The 15,001-nt window shown below is 44.1% G+C and overlaps 2 protein-coding genes across 4 annotated transcripts in view; one reads left to right on the top strand and one right to left on the bottom strand.

Annotated features, from left to right (window-relative positions):
- The window catches only part of ift80 (intraflagellar transport 80 homolog (Chlamydomonas)), a 47,615-nt gene extending 46,022 nt beyond the window's left edge, over positions 1–1,593 (top strand). For all 3 annotated transcript variants that reach the window (XM_017424770.3, XM_017424771.3, XM_017424769.3), the window contains exon 20: positions 773–1,593. In XM_017424770.3, coding sequence (XP_017280259.1) covers positions 773–883 — 111 coding nt within the window. In that variant the 3' untranslated portion in view covers positions 884–1,593. The remainder of the gene's footprint in view (positions 1–772) is intronic.
- Positions 1,594–5,492: 3,899 nt separating this feature from the next.
- LOC108240844 (uncharacterized membrane protein C3orf80 homolog) lies at positions 5,493–6,521 on the bottom strand. Its single transcript, XM_037981737.1, has one exon. The coding sequence runs from the start codon at positions 6,309–6,311 to the stop codon at positions 5,658–5,660; it is 654 nt and encodes a 217-aa protein (XP_037837665.1). The 5' UTR covers positions 6,312–6,521; the 3' UTR covers positions 5,493–5,657.
- Positions 6,522–15,001: the final 8,480 nt, after the last annotated feature.

Genomic DNA, 15,001 nt, shown 5'->3' with positions numbered 1-15,001 from the left:
TAAAGAAAGATTAATGCCCTCTTCAAACAACTCCATGTACTCGGAAGTTGGAATTTCCCAGTTCCAAGTCAGAAGCATCAACCGGAGCGCCCCCCCTAAAGTTGGAATTCTGACTCGGAAAGTTGAAGATTCTTCCCCCAAACCCGACAGTCTGAGTTGCTCATAAAAAAAAGCTGCGATTTCTGCAGCGATCAGATTAGCGCTTAGCTCGTCTCTCCTGAGTGAACTTCTGCCTCGTATTACGAACCGATAACGCTCTGTGCCATCTCAACTGCCGGTAAGATACTGATTATTGGTAACAGCTTCACAGAATACTGCTTCAATAAATCCAAGTTAGTCCTTTTAAAAACCCTGAAACGTGCTGCACTTTTAAATTAGACAGTGGGATGTCCTTCCTAATGCTACATGACCAAGCTAACCACGTTATATCGAACTGCTAATTATTTATGGAAAAAGTAACTACAGTGCTTGTCTAATTACTCATAATCTATATGTTGTGTAACATTACTTGCTTCCCTTTACTTTCATTGTTTATTAGTTAGTTTCTGCTCACACCTCTTCAGGACTTCTAAGCTCAAAGATGCTTCAGTTTTGTTAAAAAAAACTGGGTGACTCATGAATGCATAACATCAGTTATCTTAACACTTATTTGAAACGATTAGAAGTTTTATCCCTCCTTTATTGAGGCAACGTCCCTTTACTGAATGTTTCTGCTCATCGCTACGTCTCAATCCTGTCTAATTTTGTCCAATTTTTCTTTTTCCTCTCCGAGGTCGAAGTGGACTGGGAGAAGATCCAGTCGAAGATCGAGATGGAGCTGTCTGAAGAACGGGAGAAAGCTGCCGGCGTCTCCGTGAGAAGCAGCGTGGCTTCACGCCGCTAGTTTTCAGGATCCTTTTTTGTCTTATTTTCACCCGAAGGAAGAGAATCCAGCCGAAATTTAAACACCATCTTAAAATCAAAGGTGACGACGTGAAGAGCGTGACACTAATTCTGACTCACTTCTTGTGCTGCGACGTGGAACACGGTTCGTGGCGGTCCGTTACTGTGGGTGATAACGAGTCTGATCAGAGCAACCAGCTTCTGTTCCCCCTCCAGACAGGAGAGTCTGCCTGGGAAACCACAGAGGTCTGCATCAGACTTGGTTTCACCTTTTCTGTGAACAAAGCAGATCGATGGCGGGTTCGTTCGCAGCCAGCAGGTGCGCACGTCGAAGACGTTTGCTTTATTTACGTATCGCTTTCCCCTCTTTGACCGGTATCGTGGATTTTTATGCATACAAATATGTCTGTGACTAGTAAACAAGACACAGCAGTTTCCACCGTGTGTTTTTGCACCACTTCCAAGGCGCCAATCTGGACTATTTCTCGTCACAAGAACACACAAACAGTCTTGTTTTGTTTACTACAAGTGAAAACAGCTGAACGGCGTCCAAAGTTCTTCACTTGATATATTCAGTCATGCACAAATGTCTACTTTATTTCATTTATAACCTATTATATGCTGTATATTTTTATAGTTCCTACATATAAGATTTTGCCTTATGGAGACACTAGAAAAAGACTTAATAAAATAGGGAGTATTTAAATATCATCATTCCTTATTTTTGGTTTTGCCATATTGTGTTGGTGGTTCACAAAAGTACTGTTTTCTTAAATGTTCTTTTAGCATTTTGTCTTCCGGTGAGGTGTGAACCAGCTGCTTGCCGTAGCTACCCCCCCGTTTGGCCAGGCGCCCGTGCATCAGCGCGGCATTCTAACCTATCCGTCTCTTCCAGCGGTCCGGGAAGGAGGAGATCAGCCTCATGGCTCCACCGTGAAGTCACGGACGTACACGGTTTAAAAAAACGTAAAGTGATACTTGGGTCTTTTGAAGTAGGGTCCTGAGGGAAGATTATGAACAGTTAATATCTTACCTGTTGTAGATAGCTCAATTTGAAGAAATAAAGTTTAATACTGACCAGATGGACGAGCTAACGACTAGTCCGAGTGGATTGCTGCTGTCTTCAAACATCTCCAATCTCCAGTTTTATAGTGCCTCAAGCCACTATAACATTTCAGGAAATCCCACTGAGATCACAGATGTCTGTTTAAAGTGAGGCCTTGGCTGTGGGAGGAAACCCGAGTGCCCGGAGAAAACGCCACACAGAAAGACCCCCAGGTCCAACCCGGGGTTTGAACCCAGGACCTTCTTGCTGTGAGGCAACAGTGCAAACCACTAAACCATCGTTTAGCATTGCAGTCATTTACTTAGAAGTTTATAGTCAGACAAAAACCCTTAGACCACAAAATTACACTACAGAAGATGTAACCTAACACGGCATCAAACACTGGACCATCTGAACTAACCAATCATCAGTTCAGTCCCGAAGCACCTAAAACACACCCCTAAACACGTCTGCAGTCTTCAACCCGTGTGCATCAGGAGACAGGTGGACATAAAAATACATCTGCTCGACAAAACACAACACCAAGCATCTCACCTTCCAGCTTTCTGCCTTCAAGGTTTGGGATTCTGCTCTCTTGTCTGAACCCTTTTTTTTTTTTTTTTTTGTAGGTGTGACTTTTGTCTGCTATGACCATAGATTTTTACCTCAGGTCGGGCACAAGAACCACTCGAGAAATCCCACCGCTGGCACCGTTTGATGTGGCAGGAATGGGAAGGGAGACAGGAAGTCCTAGTTTGTTGGTTTCTACGGCTACAGAAGACCGTCGAGCCGTCTTCATCGTGACCCGACGTCAAACTGTGAACATGCCCACACGACTACTCCGTTACAGCTAATGAAGACAACTTAGACGACCTATTATCGAACCTCATGAACGGCAGCAGCACCTAGCTGTGGCACTTCTGGTGCATGAAACTGACAGCGGTGCAAAGATTTATGAAATGGCGTTTGACTGGACCGCAACGAAATTTGTCGGATTAGGGATGCTTTCAAACGGCGCCAGCCCACTTTGGTCTTTTTACCTGCTCAGACTAGCCATTAGCTCATCAGTCAGGTCAGAATTAACCGTTCAAAGACGGGTAAGATATTAACTGATCATAACTTTTCCGCAGAACCCCACTTTAGGAGATCTGAACTTGCCGTTTAAGGTGCAACGTTCAACTAGAACCGACTTTTTGAGCGTAAAGGAAACTACTGAACGATGACTGAGCTGCTTTTGACGTTCTTTGAAACCCCGCAACACACAATGTCAAGTAAGTACTGTTCTAATATTAAACTGGGGAGCTGCACACTCGTTTTCAGCGACTGGTGAGTGTGATGCTGCTGGGATATCATGAAAAATGTATGAGGAGTCGAAGCTTCATTGATTTGCCCTTTTCTGTTCTTTTGTCCAGTAAGCAATGGAGTAAAAGGATTATGGGCAGAGACTGAAAATCCATTTCGCGTTGAGCAGTTGTGTACTAAATCTGTCAGCATTTTGTTGTTTTCTTTTCTCTGACCCTCTTGTTTTTGTCCACATGCGTGGTAAAGTACCGTAGTTACCTCCTAAGGAAAAAAAAACAACAACCATATTGTCGTCGTCGTCTCTTTAAAGGTTTAGTTTCACTGAAGCTTCGAAACAGTCTGAGCCACTGATGGAGTGAAACCCAACAGTCTCACGGTTGAAGCCGTTGTCTTCTTATGGCTCTGTGCGCCTCGCACACCAATCGGTGGGTTTTAATTGTGATTTAATGCTTTTAAAAAGCACAAACTCCACCCGCCCTCGGAGACAGAGAGCCATCAGTGATCACTATCAGCCGCCCATCACACACCGGCAGGATTGGATTACAGAAGCCACAACAGTCACACTGCAGCATTTAGTGTCAGTAGAATTAGAGCTGAAGGTTACTGACTATAAAGGATGCCCTGCCGACGGGTAGTTGTATATTTTAAAAGGTTAACGTTTAACCAGAACTCGGGTTCAATCGTCGTGATGAATGAAAATGTGTTGCATTTCCTGCTACACGTTTTGAGTTCGTTAGACCTGCTTAGATGAAACATTTTGGTTGATTAAACCGTGTGAGGGTCGTGATTTGCTTTACAGGTTTGCAGTGGGGGGGGAAAAGTGCAAAATAATACTTTTCACCACACTGAACAGGCAGAAAAATGAAGGGAGTTTCAACTGATTACATTAAAATTTGTTGACCTGTTCATTGGTAAGTCAGTTGACTGGAATTTGTTAGCGAAGAGTTTAGAATAATTTATTTATTCATTTAAAAAAAGGACTAAATCTTCCCTGGTTCTAGTTTCTTTTAAATAAAGCTTTTTGGGTTTTCAGAGCACTCCGACACGATAAATCAAACACAAACGAGTCAGAATGAGCTCAGGCTGCCACGCAAAAATCTGAAAATACTGATTTTTGCTTTAATTGAGATTTGAGATTTTTTTTTGTGCCGTGAAAAGATCAATAAATATCCTACCTGCTGCAGACAGGTTTAAATTTAAAAAATTTAAATTTGACAGAACTCACGAGCTAACAGCTGTTCCCAGTGGGCTCAAGTCCAAAGCGGGTTGCTGCTGTCTTTGAAACAACTCAGATTTTAAACCATTGTCTCCTTCTTTCGTTTGCAAGCGGTAATAGCGGCACCAGCAGCTAGCTGTAGCACTTCTGCTGCAGCCTGGGCCTCTTCCTGCAGTTCTGTGCAGGATGTTGTGTGTCTGCAACGTAAAGCTTTTCCATGAACCTCTTGAAATTAGGACTTTAGTCTTAGTCCCACTCTGACTAGCCATCAGCTCATCAGTCTGGTTAGAATTAAACATCCTGTTTTCACTCTAATCGTTTGAGGAGCCCCACACAACAGCTAAGACATCAATTGTTCATAACGTTTTTCACTAAGAGCTGAGTTGTTGTATTAAGTGTAGCTAAATAACCGGTCAGCCTTTTCTCCGCAGCATTAAATGACAGGTGGTCTTTCTTCTGCGAAGTAACCTTTTAATGCACCGATTGGGTTTTAGGTTGTGGCATCCAAAAAAGAAAACGTTTTGCAACACTTATGGCCAGCCGATGAAAAGGCTCGTCTCATTAATGTTTCCCGTTCCATGCCTCGGTCCTTTTCCTCCCTCATGAACCGTTGGGTTCTCCTCTCCTCTTGTCAAAAACACAACTTTTGTTTCTTGGTTTACACCAAACCAGAGCTCCGACCTCCCTGTTTCGGGGCTTATCTGTCAGCAAACAGAACCAGTGGATGTGTGTGTTTGAGTAGAATATTGCTTTCATTCTGATGAGACATAATTTAACTGGAACCAGAGCCGGCTGCTTCAGAGACTATCATAAATGATCTGAATCCCTTCTTTTAGTTCACATTCAAAGATTCTAGGGGGGGAATCTCTTTTGGATTCAAATTTAATAAAGAATGTGTGAAAGACTAAGACTTTCACTGATGCTTTCTGTAGAAATTGAGTTTTTGGTCCATTTAAGCTGCTTTAGAATCCTTTTTTCCTTTAACCCGGGAGGTTATTCGCACACAAAAGGCATAGCAGAGACCTAATATGTTAGAAAACACGTTTATCTTCTCAGCCTCCTCTTTTATTCTCTACATTCAGGATGATTATTATTATTAATATTGTTATTGTAATAATTGCACTTGAGTTTGTTTCTCCAGTTCCCCTGATAATGAATGAGTTAATTAATAATACTGTAGGCTACAGGTCGAGTTTGTCCACTGTCCTCCCTTCAGACGGAGTTCCGGGCTGTCCTTGGGCTCTGTTGCGGTCCTGTCTCCTGCAGGAGGTCCGGTCTCCGCTCCCCGGACCCGGACCCGGTCCTCCTGCCCTCGCCCCCCCGCTGGCTGTCCTGCAGCAGGCTGTCGTCGGACCTGTCTCTGTGCAGCTCCTGCATGCTCTCCTCGTACGTGGGCAGGTACTTCACCTCGTCGTAGGCCGGCAGGTTCGGGGAGGCGAAGTCCCCCAGGGCGCAGGACTCCGGGTACCGGTCCAGGAGGAAGTCCTGGGACGCGGACGTGTGGCCGCGGAAGAGCGAGGGCTCCTCGCTGCGCTCCTGGTTCTGGTGTCGGCGGGGCCGGGGGCAGATGATCCGCTGGATGAAGTAGCCCATGGCGAAGAGCAGCAGCAGGATCAGGATGCCCGACAGCTTCCGCGTGAACCAGCCGACGTTGTCGAAGAAGACGTGGATGGGCAGCTTGCAGCAGCGCACGGCCGCGGCGGCGCTGCCGTTCCCGGACGCGAGGGGCGGACAGCACCGCTGGCCGTCGACGCACTGGACCTCCCCGCAGCTCTGCAGGGCTTGGCAAGCCGAGATCAAGCACGCAGACAGGAAGGTTCTGGTGGTGGTCCTCCCCCCGCCGCCGCCCAGCAGACGGGGCTTCATCTCCGGATCCTCCAACGTGCGCAACCAGTGCCGTGGGTCCGCTCAGGTGCGCTTCTCCTCCCGGTCACAGCCTCTGCGGAACCGGGCGGGACAGAAACGCAACCTGTCTGCTGTGGGCGCGGGGAGTGGGGCAGCATCGGTGTCTGCAGGGAGCATCGATGATGATGAAGAATTCTTACATCACTCTTACGTGAGGATCTTTCTTCCAGGTTCCCCTCATGTCCCCCCCCCCCACACACACACACACGGAGGACTATTTATACCGTCCTGCACTCGTCCTGCCCAGCAGGCTCCAAATCACCTTTAATTCCAGCAGCAACCCATCAGTTGATGCAAAGTTTACTGCAGAGCCCCGCGATTAATGGTGTGTAAAATAATATGATATAATAAGAGGGAGTGACAAGTGTGGGCGGAGGATGCAGGGCTGAATAACTCTTGCGCCAATAAAAAATAAAAGGTGATGATTCAGGGAATATTTAGATGATCTGCACAAAAATGTGAAATAATACTGCAACAAGGCAAATTATTCAACTAGTCTGCCATTATTGGCAAAATATACACAAAAGTAATTTAAAAATCTAATTAGAAATGAATAGATACACTATAATAAAAGCGTTTTCATGTAGACTAATGGTTTGAAGCGCATGATTTTAGTTGTTTTTAGTGTTAAGATTTGATGTTTTAAGTCCCATCTACAGTATATATATATGTTTCAAAAAATATCAATGTTCTTCATTAAAATCTTAGTCTGTGTGCAGACAGGAGGGACAATCTACAAAGTTGCACCTCTAATATATCAATTCTGTCTGAATCTAGTTCATTGTTAATTATTTTTATATTTCCATCTGAACTGTAACCTGGTTTAAAGTAATCCACCGCTTAACCACTTTACCCAAAAGATGTTTTTAAATCCCAGTTTTGAGATTTGTTCCCGTCCAAAAGGCTGAAACGGGCTTCAAACCTGGACCTCCACTGGACCACGTCTGGCTGAAGGGCCACATATAACCACTGACAGCAACTGCCTCTGATAAAAGGTTCCAGCAGCTTCTCATAAAAAATGAATAGTTCTTGCAAAGTGGGACGTAATGGACCTTCATTATGAGGAGAGACTAGATTCGCATCAGTTCAGCATCACCCAGGAGAACCATGTTTCTGCAGCTCCAAAAGGTGTAACCATCAAACCAAATCTTCGGTTTATTTGTTATTTTTTGCACAACGTGTTAATTTACACAACATGTGTTGCTTTGGCTAACTTCTGAGTCTTACTATGTTTCAAAGCTTATGAACGAGTTGGTATAAAAAGCCAGGAGGGACAAGCTCTACCCCCTCTTTATGACCAAGGCCAGCCTGCCACCACTTTGTGTTTATTTATTTTTTATTCTTTTTTCTTGTAATTATTGGTTGTGGAAGTGATCAGCAGTCTTGCTTTCAGTTTTAGTTAGTTTAAATAGTTTTGGGGATTTTGGTTCAAGAGAGCAGCCCAAATCTGACGGCCAAATGTACGGCTGATTTGATGTTTTCTCCCTGTTTTATTTGTTTTGCTTGTGACAATCAGTTTGTTTTTTTATTTTGGGGGGGTTTTAGAAGCAATATTTCCATTGAACGAATTTGAAAATGTTGCAACCATCTGCTATCCATATGCTACAAGTCTGCTGAGCCCTTTTTGATCGGGACACCATTATATATTTGGGGGCTTGTCCGGGATCTGAACCCAGCGGGACCTTTTCCCAAATAGGTAATGGTGCCTGCATTAAAGGATGGCTCCAAAGACTTGTAGCATATGGATGCCAGACGGTTATGAGATTTGAAAATAAATTTATTGGAAATATTTTCAAACCGCATCTCTTCTTTTTCCAAAAAGAGGAAGAAGGAAACCCCGGGCCAAAACGAACAAAATGGAGGAAAAGCCTCAATTCAACCAAAATCCAAAAACCTAATCAGCCAAAATCAAGAACCGTGTTGATCAACAAAACATTGTGGTGTCAGACTTAGTATTAGGGAGTCTAGTCAAACAATTATGTCTTGAAGGATAAAACAGATTGAAAACAAGCTAACTCATTCATTAACTTTAGCAAACAGCAAATAGCAGCCTTCTTAGCTGCTCAACAAGTACTGAATATTACGAGGTTGAAACAGTCTGCATAGTATTTATGGATGCTGTAACTGTACCATTATTTTGTGGTTCCCCTGACTGGCCAACATCCGTTCGCAAAGACTCGTTTGATTTGAATCTGAAGCGATAATTTGTTCTCTCAGTAATTGGTTTGTTAGAGCAGAACTAATACAAGCCGCAACCTGTGAACTTTAAATAAGAAGGACAAGAGGCTCAGAGAAACCTCTGGTAAGTCTCCAAAGTTTAAACTGTAGTTTTTTCACCCTGTCCTGTCCTCATGTTTCTGTTTGTCACTAAAAGCCAGTGTGTGTATATTTCTTTTCCAAAGAATGCCTAATGCACATCGGCTGTAACCTAATTACTCGAGCATTATGACGTTAGATTCAGGACAAGCCCAGCATCGTGTTTCTTTCTGTAATCTGCCTCGATTAGGGAAACGTGATCGTAGGGCAGTCCTCTAATCAAATAAACAATCAATAGTCAGTGGACTGTGACTCTCAGAGTTAAGAAACCCCCTTTTAGTCCAGTTCAGTTCTTCTCAGTGGGTTTAGATTGATAATACAGGCATCGGTTGTATATTTTACAGCTTTTTCTTTATAGTGTTTAGAAAATAGAAACGTGCTGCAGAAACAAACAGGACAATGACACATATTTATCATAAAGTCAGTAAGTGTAAAAGAAAGATGTACATTTTGGATGTTTCTGTGACTGCAGCTGTTGGGACAGCACCAGGTAACAAATGTCCCCAAGTAGACACTAAGCTGTTTAGTTGTTGCTTCATATCGTATCATATATCATATCGCATCCATTTTCTACACCCGCTCAGAGTCGCTGGAAGCTGGTTCCTGTCTCTGAAGGTCGACAGGCGAGAGGTGGGGTACACCCTGGACAGATTACCCGTCCATCACTGGACCACATGAAGACAAAAAAGAAACCATTTAGAGTTGGGTTTGTTTGAACTGTGGGAAGAAACCAGGGTACCGGGCAACAGCGCTGACCTTGTATCGTATTATCTTGTTGCAAACTAACTGGAGACCAACTGCATCCTTAGAGAAACAAAAACAAACAGCAGCGATCCCATTTTGCCTCATTATGTAGTATTTTTTATGATTCTGCTCTCGTTGCATTAACCTGCACAATAGTTTGAAGTTTTTCCCCTCCTGTGTGGCCAGCAATTAAATGGATAACGCTCTGACTTCTCCGCAATGCTGCAATAAATTTACTTTTCTGTATGCTTCTATTAATCTGGCACAAAGGTCTCTTGTGTTGTGCTCAATAATGCAGTCTTATGGAGTCCATTAGGCCCGTGTATGGATGAATGGCACCGTTCATTTTTATGTGTCATAGATGTTGATGTAAGACCCGCCCAGCAGTCAGTGTCACGGTTATCACGTTTGCATTAATTATGAAACAAAGGAAGCGTTGTCTGGGCCTCTGGCTTTGTTAATAGGCCCGCTGGTGGTTCTGGGTTTGGCTTTGTTGGCTCCGGAGCAGAAGTCGCAACCTCTCGGGGTTGCAACTCTGAAACCAGCTTCAGCCCTCTTTTTTTTTTTTTTTACACACTGCACTTAGGGAAACAAACTGATAGCACGATGTGATTTATGATCTTTCAGAGCTAAATCTGATGGCGCCGTTTGATTTTTACCAGACGTGCAGCAAATAAAGGCTCGTCCCGTTGAGGTGCGCCGCGTTTTGGGGCCCGATTACAAGACAACGGAAGCAGCTGCAGCCGGTTTGAGTCGTGAGGGTTTAGGTTACTGCATCTGCGTAGGACGCTTCCGCGGGTGTCGCCGGTGTCTGTGCGTTCCCCATCCGCTTGAACTCTAATATAAAGCGGAGCCTGCAGTCAGACTGTGTGAATCCAGAAAGCCCCCCACCACAGCTATTTCACACCCACATACTTCTTCTAATCTTATCGCTCCGCTGGCTCGGAGGCCTTAAAGTGTACGGACTGTGTTCTCAGGACGCAGGGCAGCCGTATTTATGTTTCAGTTCGTTTGAGTGGGTGTTTTCGTCAGAATTATTGTTGATTTTTTTTTTTTATGCATCAGTGGATCGAAAGTAGCAAAGATAGATATGATACATGATGTCTGTCAGATGGCGTGACAGGCCTTGTTTAACACGCTCCGAGGGATGGATTTTGTGCTCATGAACAAGCATGTGACATTTAGTGGGAAATGTGCTCGCTACCTTAATGTGGCTTGTCCTCCAAGCTGTTTGTAGTTTTTGGCTCTGAGATTAATCGGAATCCAGATTTCCTTTGAGGAAAAAAAAAAAAAAAGACTTAAAAAAAAATTACTGAGGGGAAAAAAAACAAAAAACCTCAACAGATGAGAGAGAGAGAAAGAGAGGGGTAAAATCCCTCTCTGTCTCCTGGGAATCACTCTCAGCACTCTTACTAAATCAGATGGTTGGGAGGTCTGTGCTGAGCCAGGCTTTTAGACGTTACAGTGAACAACCGTATAAGTTTGCCCTTCTGATGATCTTCAGCCCTAATAGACTGCTGTCATTTTATGGAGGTTTGATGGGTAAAAAGCAAGTAAATGGTTTGACTCAGCATCTTTGCTTTCTTGTTCAAATGGGAACATGATGTTGTTTGGAAACTTTTACATTAGGACACTGCAAATAAGCCCCTGTGTTCTTCATAACACAAACAAATAAGCATCAGAAAATGCTTTGGTCGAAGAGAAAAGTTTAGAGTTTAGAGCTACTGGCGAGTTCAAACCCTAACCCAGGGGTGGGCAATCCTGGTCCTCGAGGGCCACCATCCTGCATATTTTCCTTGTTTCTCTGCTCCAACACACCTGATTCAGTGCTTTAATCACCTCTTCATGTTCTGCTGAAGCCTGTTAATCACCCATTGATTTAAATCAGAAGTGTTGGAGCAGAGAAACTAGTAAAACAAGCAGGATGGTGGCCCTCCAGGACCAGGATTGAACACCTCTGCGTCAGCCTTTACTCTGTTGTCCGGTTTACCTTACACCTGTATTTACACAGAATGCTGTGGTTATTTCCAACTCCAAATAGTGATGGCAGCAGCTAGTTGTTAGCTCATTGATCCGGTCAAAAATAAGCTCCACTTTCTCAAAAAGTTGAGGTAAATTAAAGAACTGTCAACAGCAAGTAGGACGCCTTCACACATGATGACTAACCCACTGCCAGCGTAAACAATCGACCAGAACAAAGAAGGTTTTGTAGGGTCTAGGTGTGGTCCTCGGTCTCATATGAAGAATGCAGTGAGCCATTAAGACTGACCCACGTCCTAAATGACCGGTACCTGCCACGCCTCGAGCTCGAGGTACTAGAATCCTGATGGTAACTTCTGTCAGGTATGATTCATCCTTAGTCGTGACAGTGCTGAACTGGCTGTCGATTGAAGCACACAACCAAAGATTTTCTCTCAATTTCTTCTTTTTTTGTTTTTTTCTTCCACGTCTAAGTTGGCTGAAAATTGCACAGTGCGAACCCAGCGATAGGTCCACAGTTGGTTTGGAGCGTGCTGGGAGCTAACATCAACTCCTGGGACCCAATATTCTCAGTGTGACCACGAGTCTCTCCTGGGCAGAGGCCGGCGTGCTGCGTGTGGGCGCTGCTGAGCGGGCGGCGGCACTCGACGGTCGTCAGAACGACGGCAGCGTCCTGAAATAAGACGTTCTCAGCTTCCTCCACTAACTGAAATGCTCCAATCTCTGCGATTGTCGTAATGTCGTAACAACATGGATCAAACTGTGTTTCCGTCGGCGTCCCGCAGTGGCCACGCCGTGCGGGGGAGTGGCTTCCTGGAGATCGCCACAGGGTTTCTCTTGGAGTATAAAATGTTCTTGGAGAGGGAGCAGATTTCTTAACTTCTCGCTGAGCATAAATCCAGCTTAAGATATTAATGGTTCATAACCTCTCTACAGAACCACTCTTCAGAATATCTGAACTATCCCTTTAAGAACTTAGGAGTATAGATAGACTTTTTACCCTTCATAAATGCCTTAGATTTACAGCGCTGTACTGTCATAGCACTACGGTTTCCCTAGGCTTTTAATTGCAGATGAAATATATGTTGTTTGACCTCATGCAGATTTAATGGAGAGAGCTGCGGAGTATGAAAGTCGCTGACACGCAGCTTTTTCCAAGTCTGCTAAAAGCCCCCAGCCAACCTCGAGAACAGGGACAACCTCTTTATTTTTACTTATAGATAGCCCATCTACCACCCAGCTGCGGATGACTCCGTTCCTAACGCAGCACACAGACACCTGGAGGTTAAATATAGGATGAAGTTTTCCCTTTCCCACATGGTCGGAGTGGGGGTGGAAGGCAGGGGATTTTTTTGACCCCCTGCCTCTGCGTTTCTGCGCTGAGTCACGCTGTAAGAGGAAGAGAGGAGGGCGGGATGCGCCTCGGAGGGTTACCAGGCTATAGCTTTCTGCTCCGTCCTCCTTAGTCTTTTACGCCCACGTTATCCCAGGACTTGTTTTCCTGTGGCCCCTGCAAGCACAGAGATCCCTCAGGGGGACTGAGGAAGTAATTCGTCAGCAGCACGAACAGAAGGTGGCAACGAAGAGAGACGCCGTCACACACCTCACGTACAAAACGATGGTTGATGAGTTGATACGTTGCTCATAAAGTGTCTAATGAAGACAGAGATGGTCTCTTCTCACATCAGACATGCAGACTTGTAGCAAAAGATTTAGAGATTAAAGGATGCACCATTTCAAGTCACTGATTTTTCTCTTTCGCATCATTTATTTGCTTCCGGTTCTTTTCATTTTGACCTCCCAGCCCAAGATTGTTTTAATCTAACTTGAAGTTTTTCTGTGTTTTTTTTAATTAGTTTTGGTTTAAGGACGTTTGAGGCCGAATGGAGATAATCAAGGCATGATGGTCCTGATCCAGCTCCACGCCCTGGTCCCTCCTGTCCTCCTGAACTGAAACACTGAACTTGGACAAGTTGGAGACATTGATGTCGTCCAGCAGTTTGGCTCAAAAGCCATCATTTGGACACGTCCTGCCCAAAACTTTAGGGATTTGTTCATCATCTGAACTGAGGAACAGTTCGGACGACAAACCCCCTCAGTTCTTTTTGTAGTCCTGACGCTTCTTCTTTTGTCCTTCACTTGTCCACTTTCTAAGACGTATGAAAAAGCTTCCAAAGTTCAAGGATAATTTTCTGAAAGGCCATCAGAAGAGCTAATGATCAGGACCAGTTTAAAAGATAACCGGAAAGTCTGACTTCTTGGAAGGAAAATAATTCAAAACTTTTGCACGGTATTGTACCTTTACAGTTTAGAGTTCAGCTCATTGTAAAAAGGTTTGATGTGTCACAAAACCCAGAAACCTTCAAACACCGTGAGTCATAAACTTAAAGTGTTAAGAGGTCAGAAAAACGTGTGCCGGAGCTCAGTTCAGTTTAATGTCAGTCCTAACGTAAAGGAACGAGATGAAAGAAAACACAAACAGTGTCTTCTGTTACAAAACATTAATTTGACGTGAAAATAATTCTTTAAATATTAGAAACGTTTGGCTCGGCTGGTCAAATGAACAAAAGCTCCCGGATCTGAAGAAGACTAAGAGATAACAAATGATGCATTTTGAGTCTTATTTTGTTGTTCATTCGGCCTTCGTGTTGGTTTGATCAAAGATCAAACAAACAATCACAGACCACAGATCATGAAATTAAACCAGAGAGAAGACGAGGCTGTCATTCTGAATGAAGTCTAATGTCCAATCGGGTTTGGTTTTTTACCTTTGACGATCCAAAACTGAACACAACAACACCGATTAATCTTTATTTCTTTGCTAATGAAGCCGTCAGTTTAATTTTATACAAAACTGATGGGAGCCGCCTCTGAAATCTCTCAAATCACATCAAAGTTGGAGCTCTTTGCACCTCTTCACTTCCCTTTTAGCTTCGTTATCTTGGGGTTTTGTGTCCGTTTCCCATCTTCAGTGGTGGGTTCAGCTCACTCAGTTTGTTTAGTTGATGCTGTTTCACTCGGTCGATCCTTGCTTTCACCTGCCCTCCCTCCGTCAGTGAGCCCAGCTGCTCACACTCAGTAATCCCTCGTCCTCGTCTTCAGACTCCTGGTGTCCTCAGCTCCTGCTCCTCAGATGTCCCCGCCCTCGGATCTCTTTACTCTCCAGTTTTGTTTTGTTTTTTAAATTCAGTATGCATGTGCAGCTTCTTCCTTTTAAATGCGGATTCCTTGTCTTCTGTCAAAATAACATACTGATAGTAAAAGAATACATCCGGTGATGTACATGGACATGCGTATGATCTAAAGGGGAAGCTTTGAGCAGCACAAAGCTCCCTGGTTTCACCTTTATGTGGTGGAGTGTGTGCATGTTTTATTTGGAGTGTGTGTGACGGATAATGATTCTCAACCCTCCGGGGCGTCTGACATGGTTTCCAAAGAGGCTGGTTGATCTATAAAAGTAAAAAAAGCACTGTCAGACTCGCGCACACACACACACAGAGTAAAAACTGTTGAAGCTGGTTAAATTTAAATGTTGTCAGAAATATACCTGGGACACAACATGAGGGATTAAAACACAACAGATATCAGACGTTTTGCACACTCCTTAATCA

Source organism: Kryptolebias marmoratus, linkage group LG2, assembly GCF_001649575.2.
Source record: "Kryptolebias marmoratus isolate JLee-2015 linkage group LG2, ASM164957v2, whole genome shotgun sequence".
NCBI classification, from domain to species: domain Eukaryota; kingdom Metazoa; phylum Chordata; class Actinopteri; order Cyprinodontiformes; family Rivulidae; genus Kryptolebias; species Kryptolebias marmoratus.
This window is presented reverse-complemented; position numbering and strand designations above follow the sequence as displayed.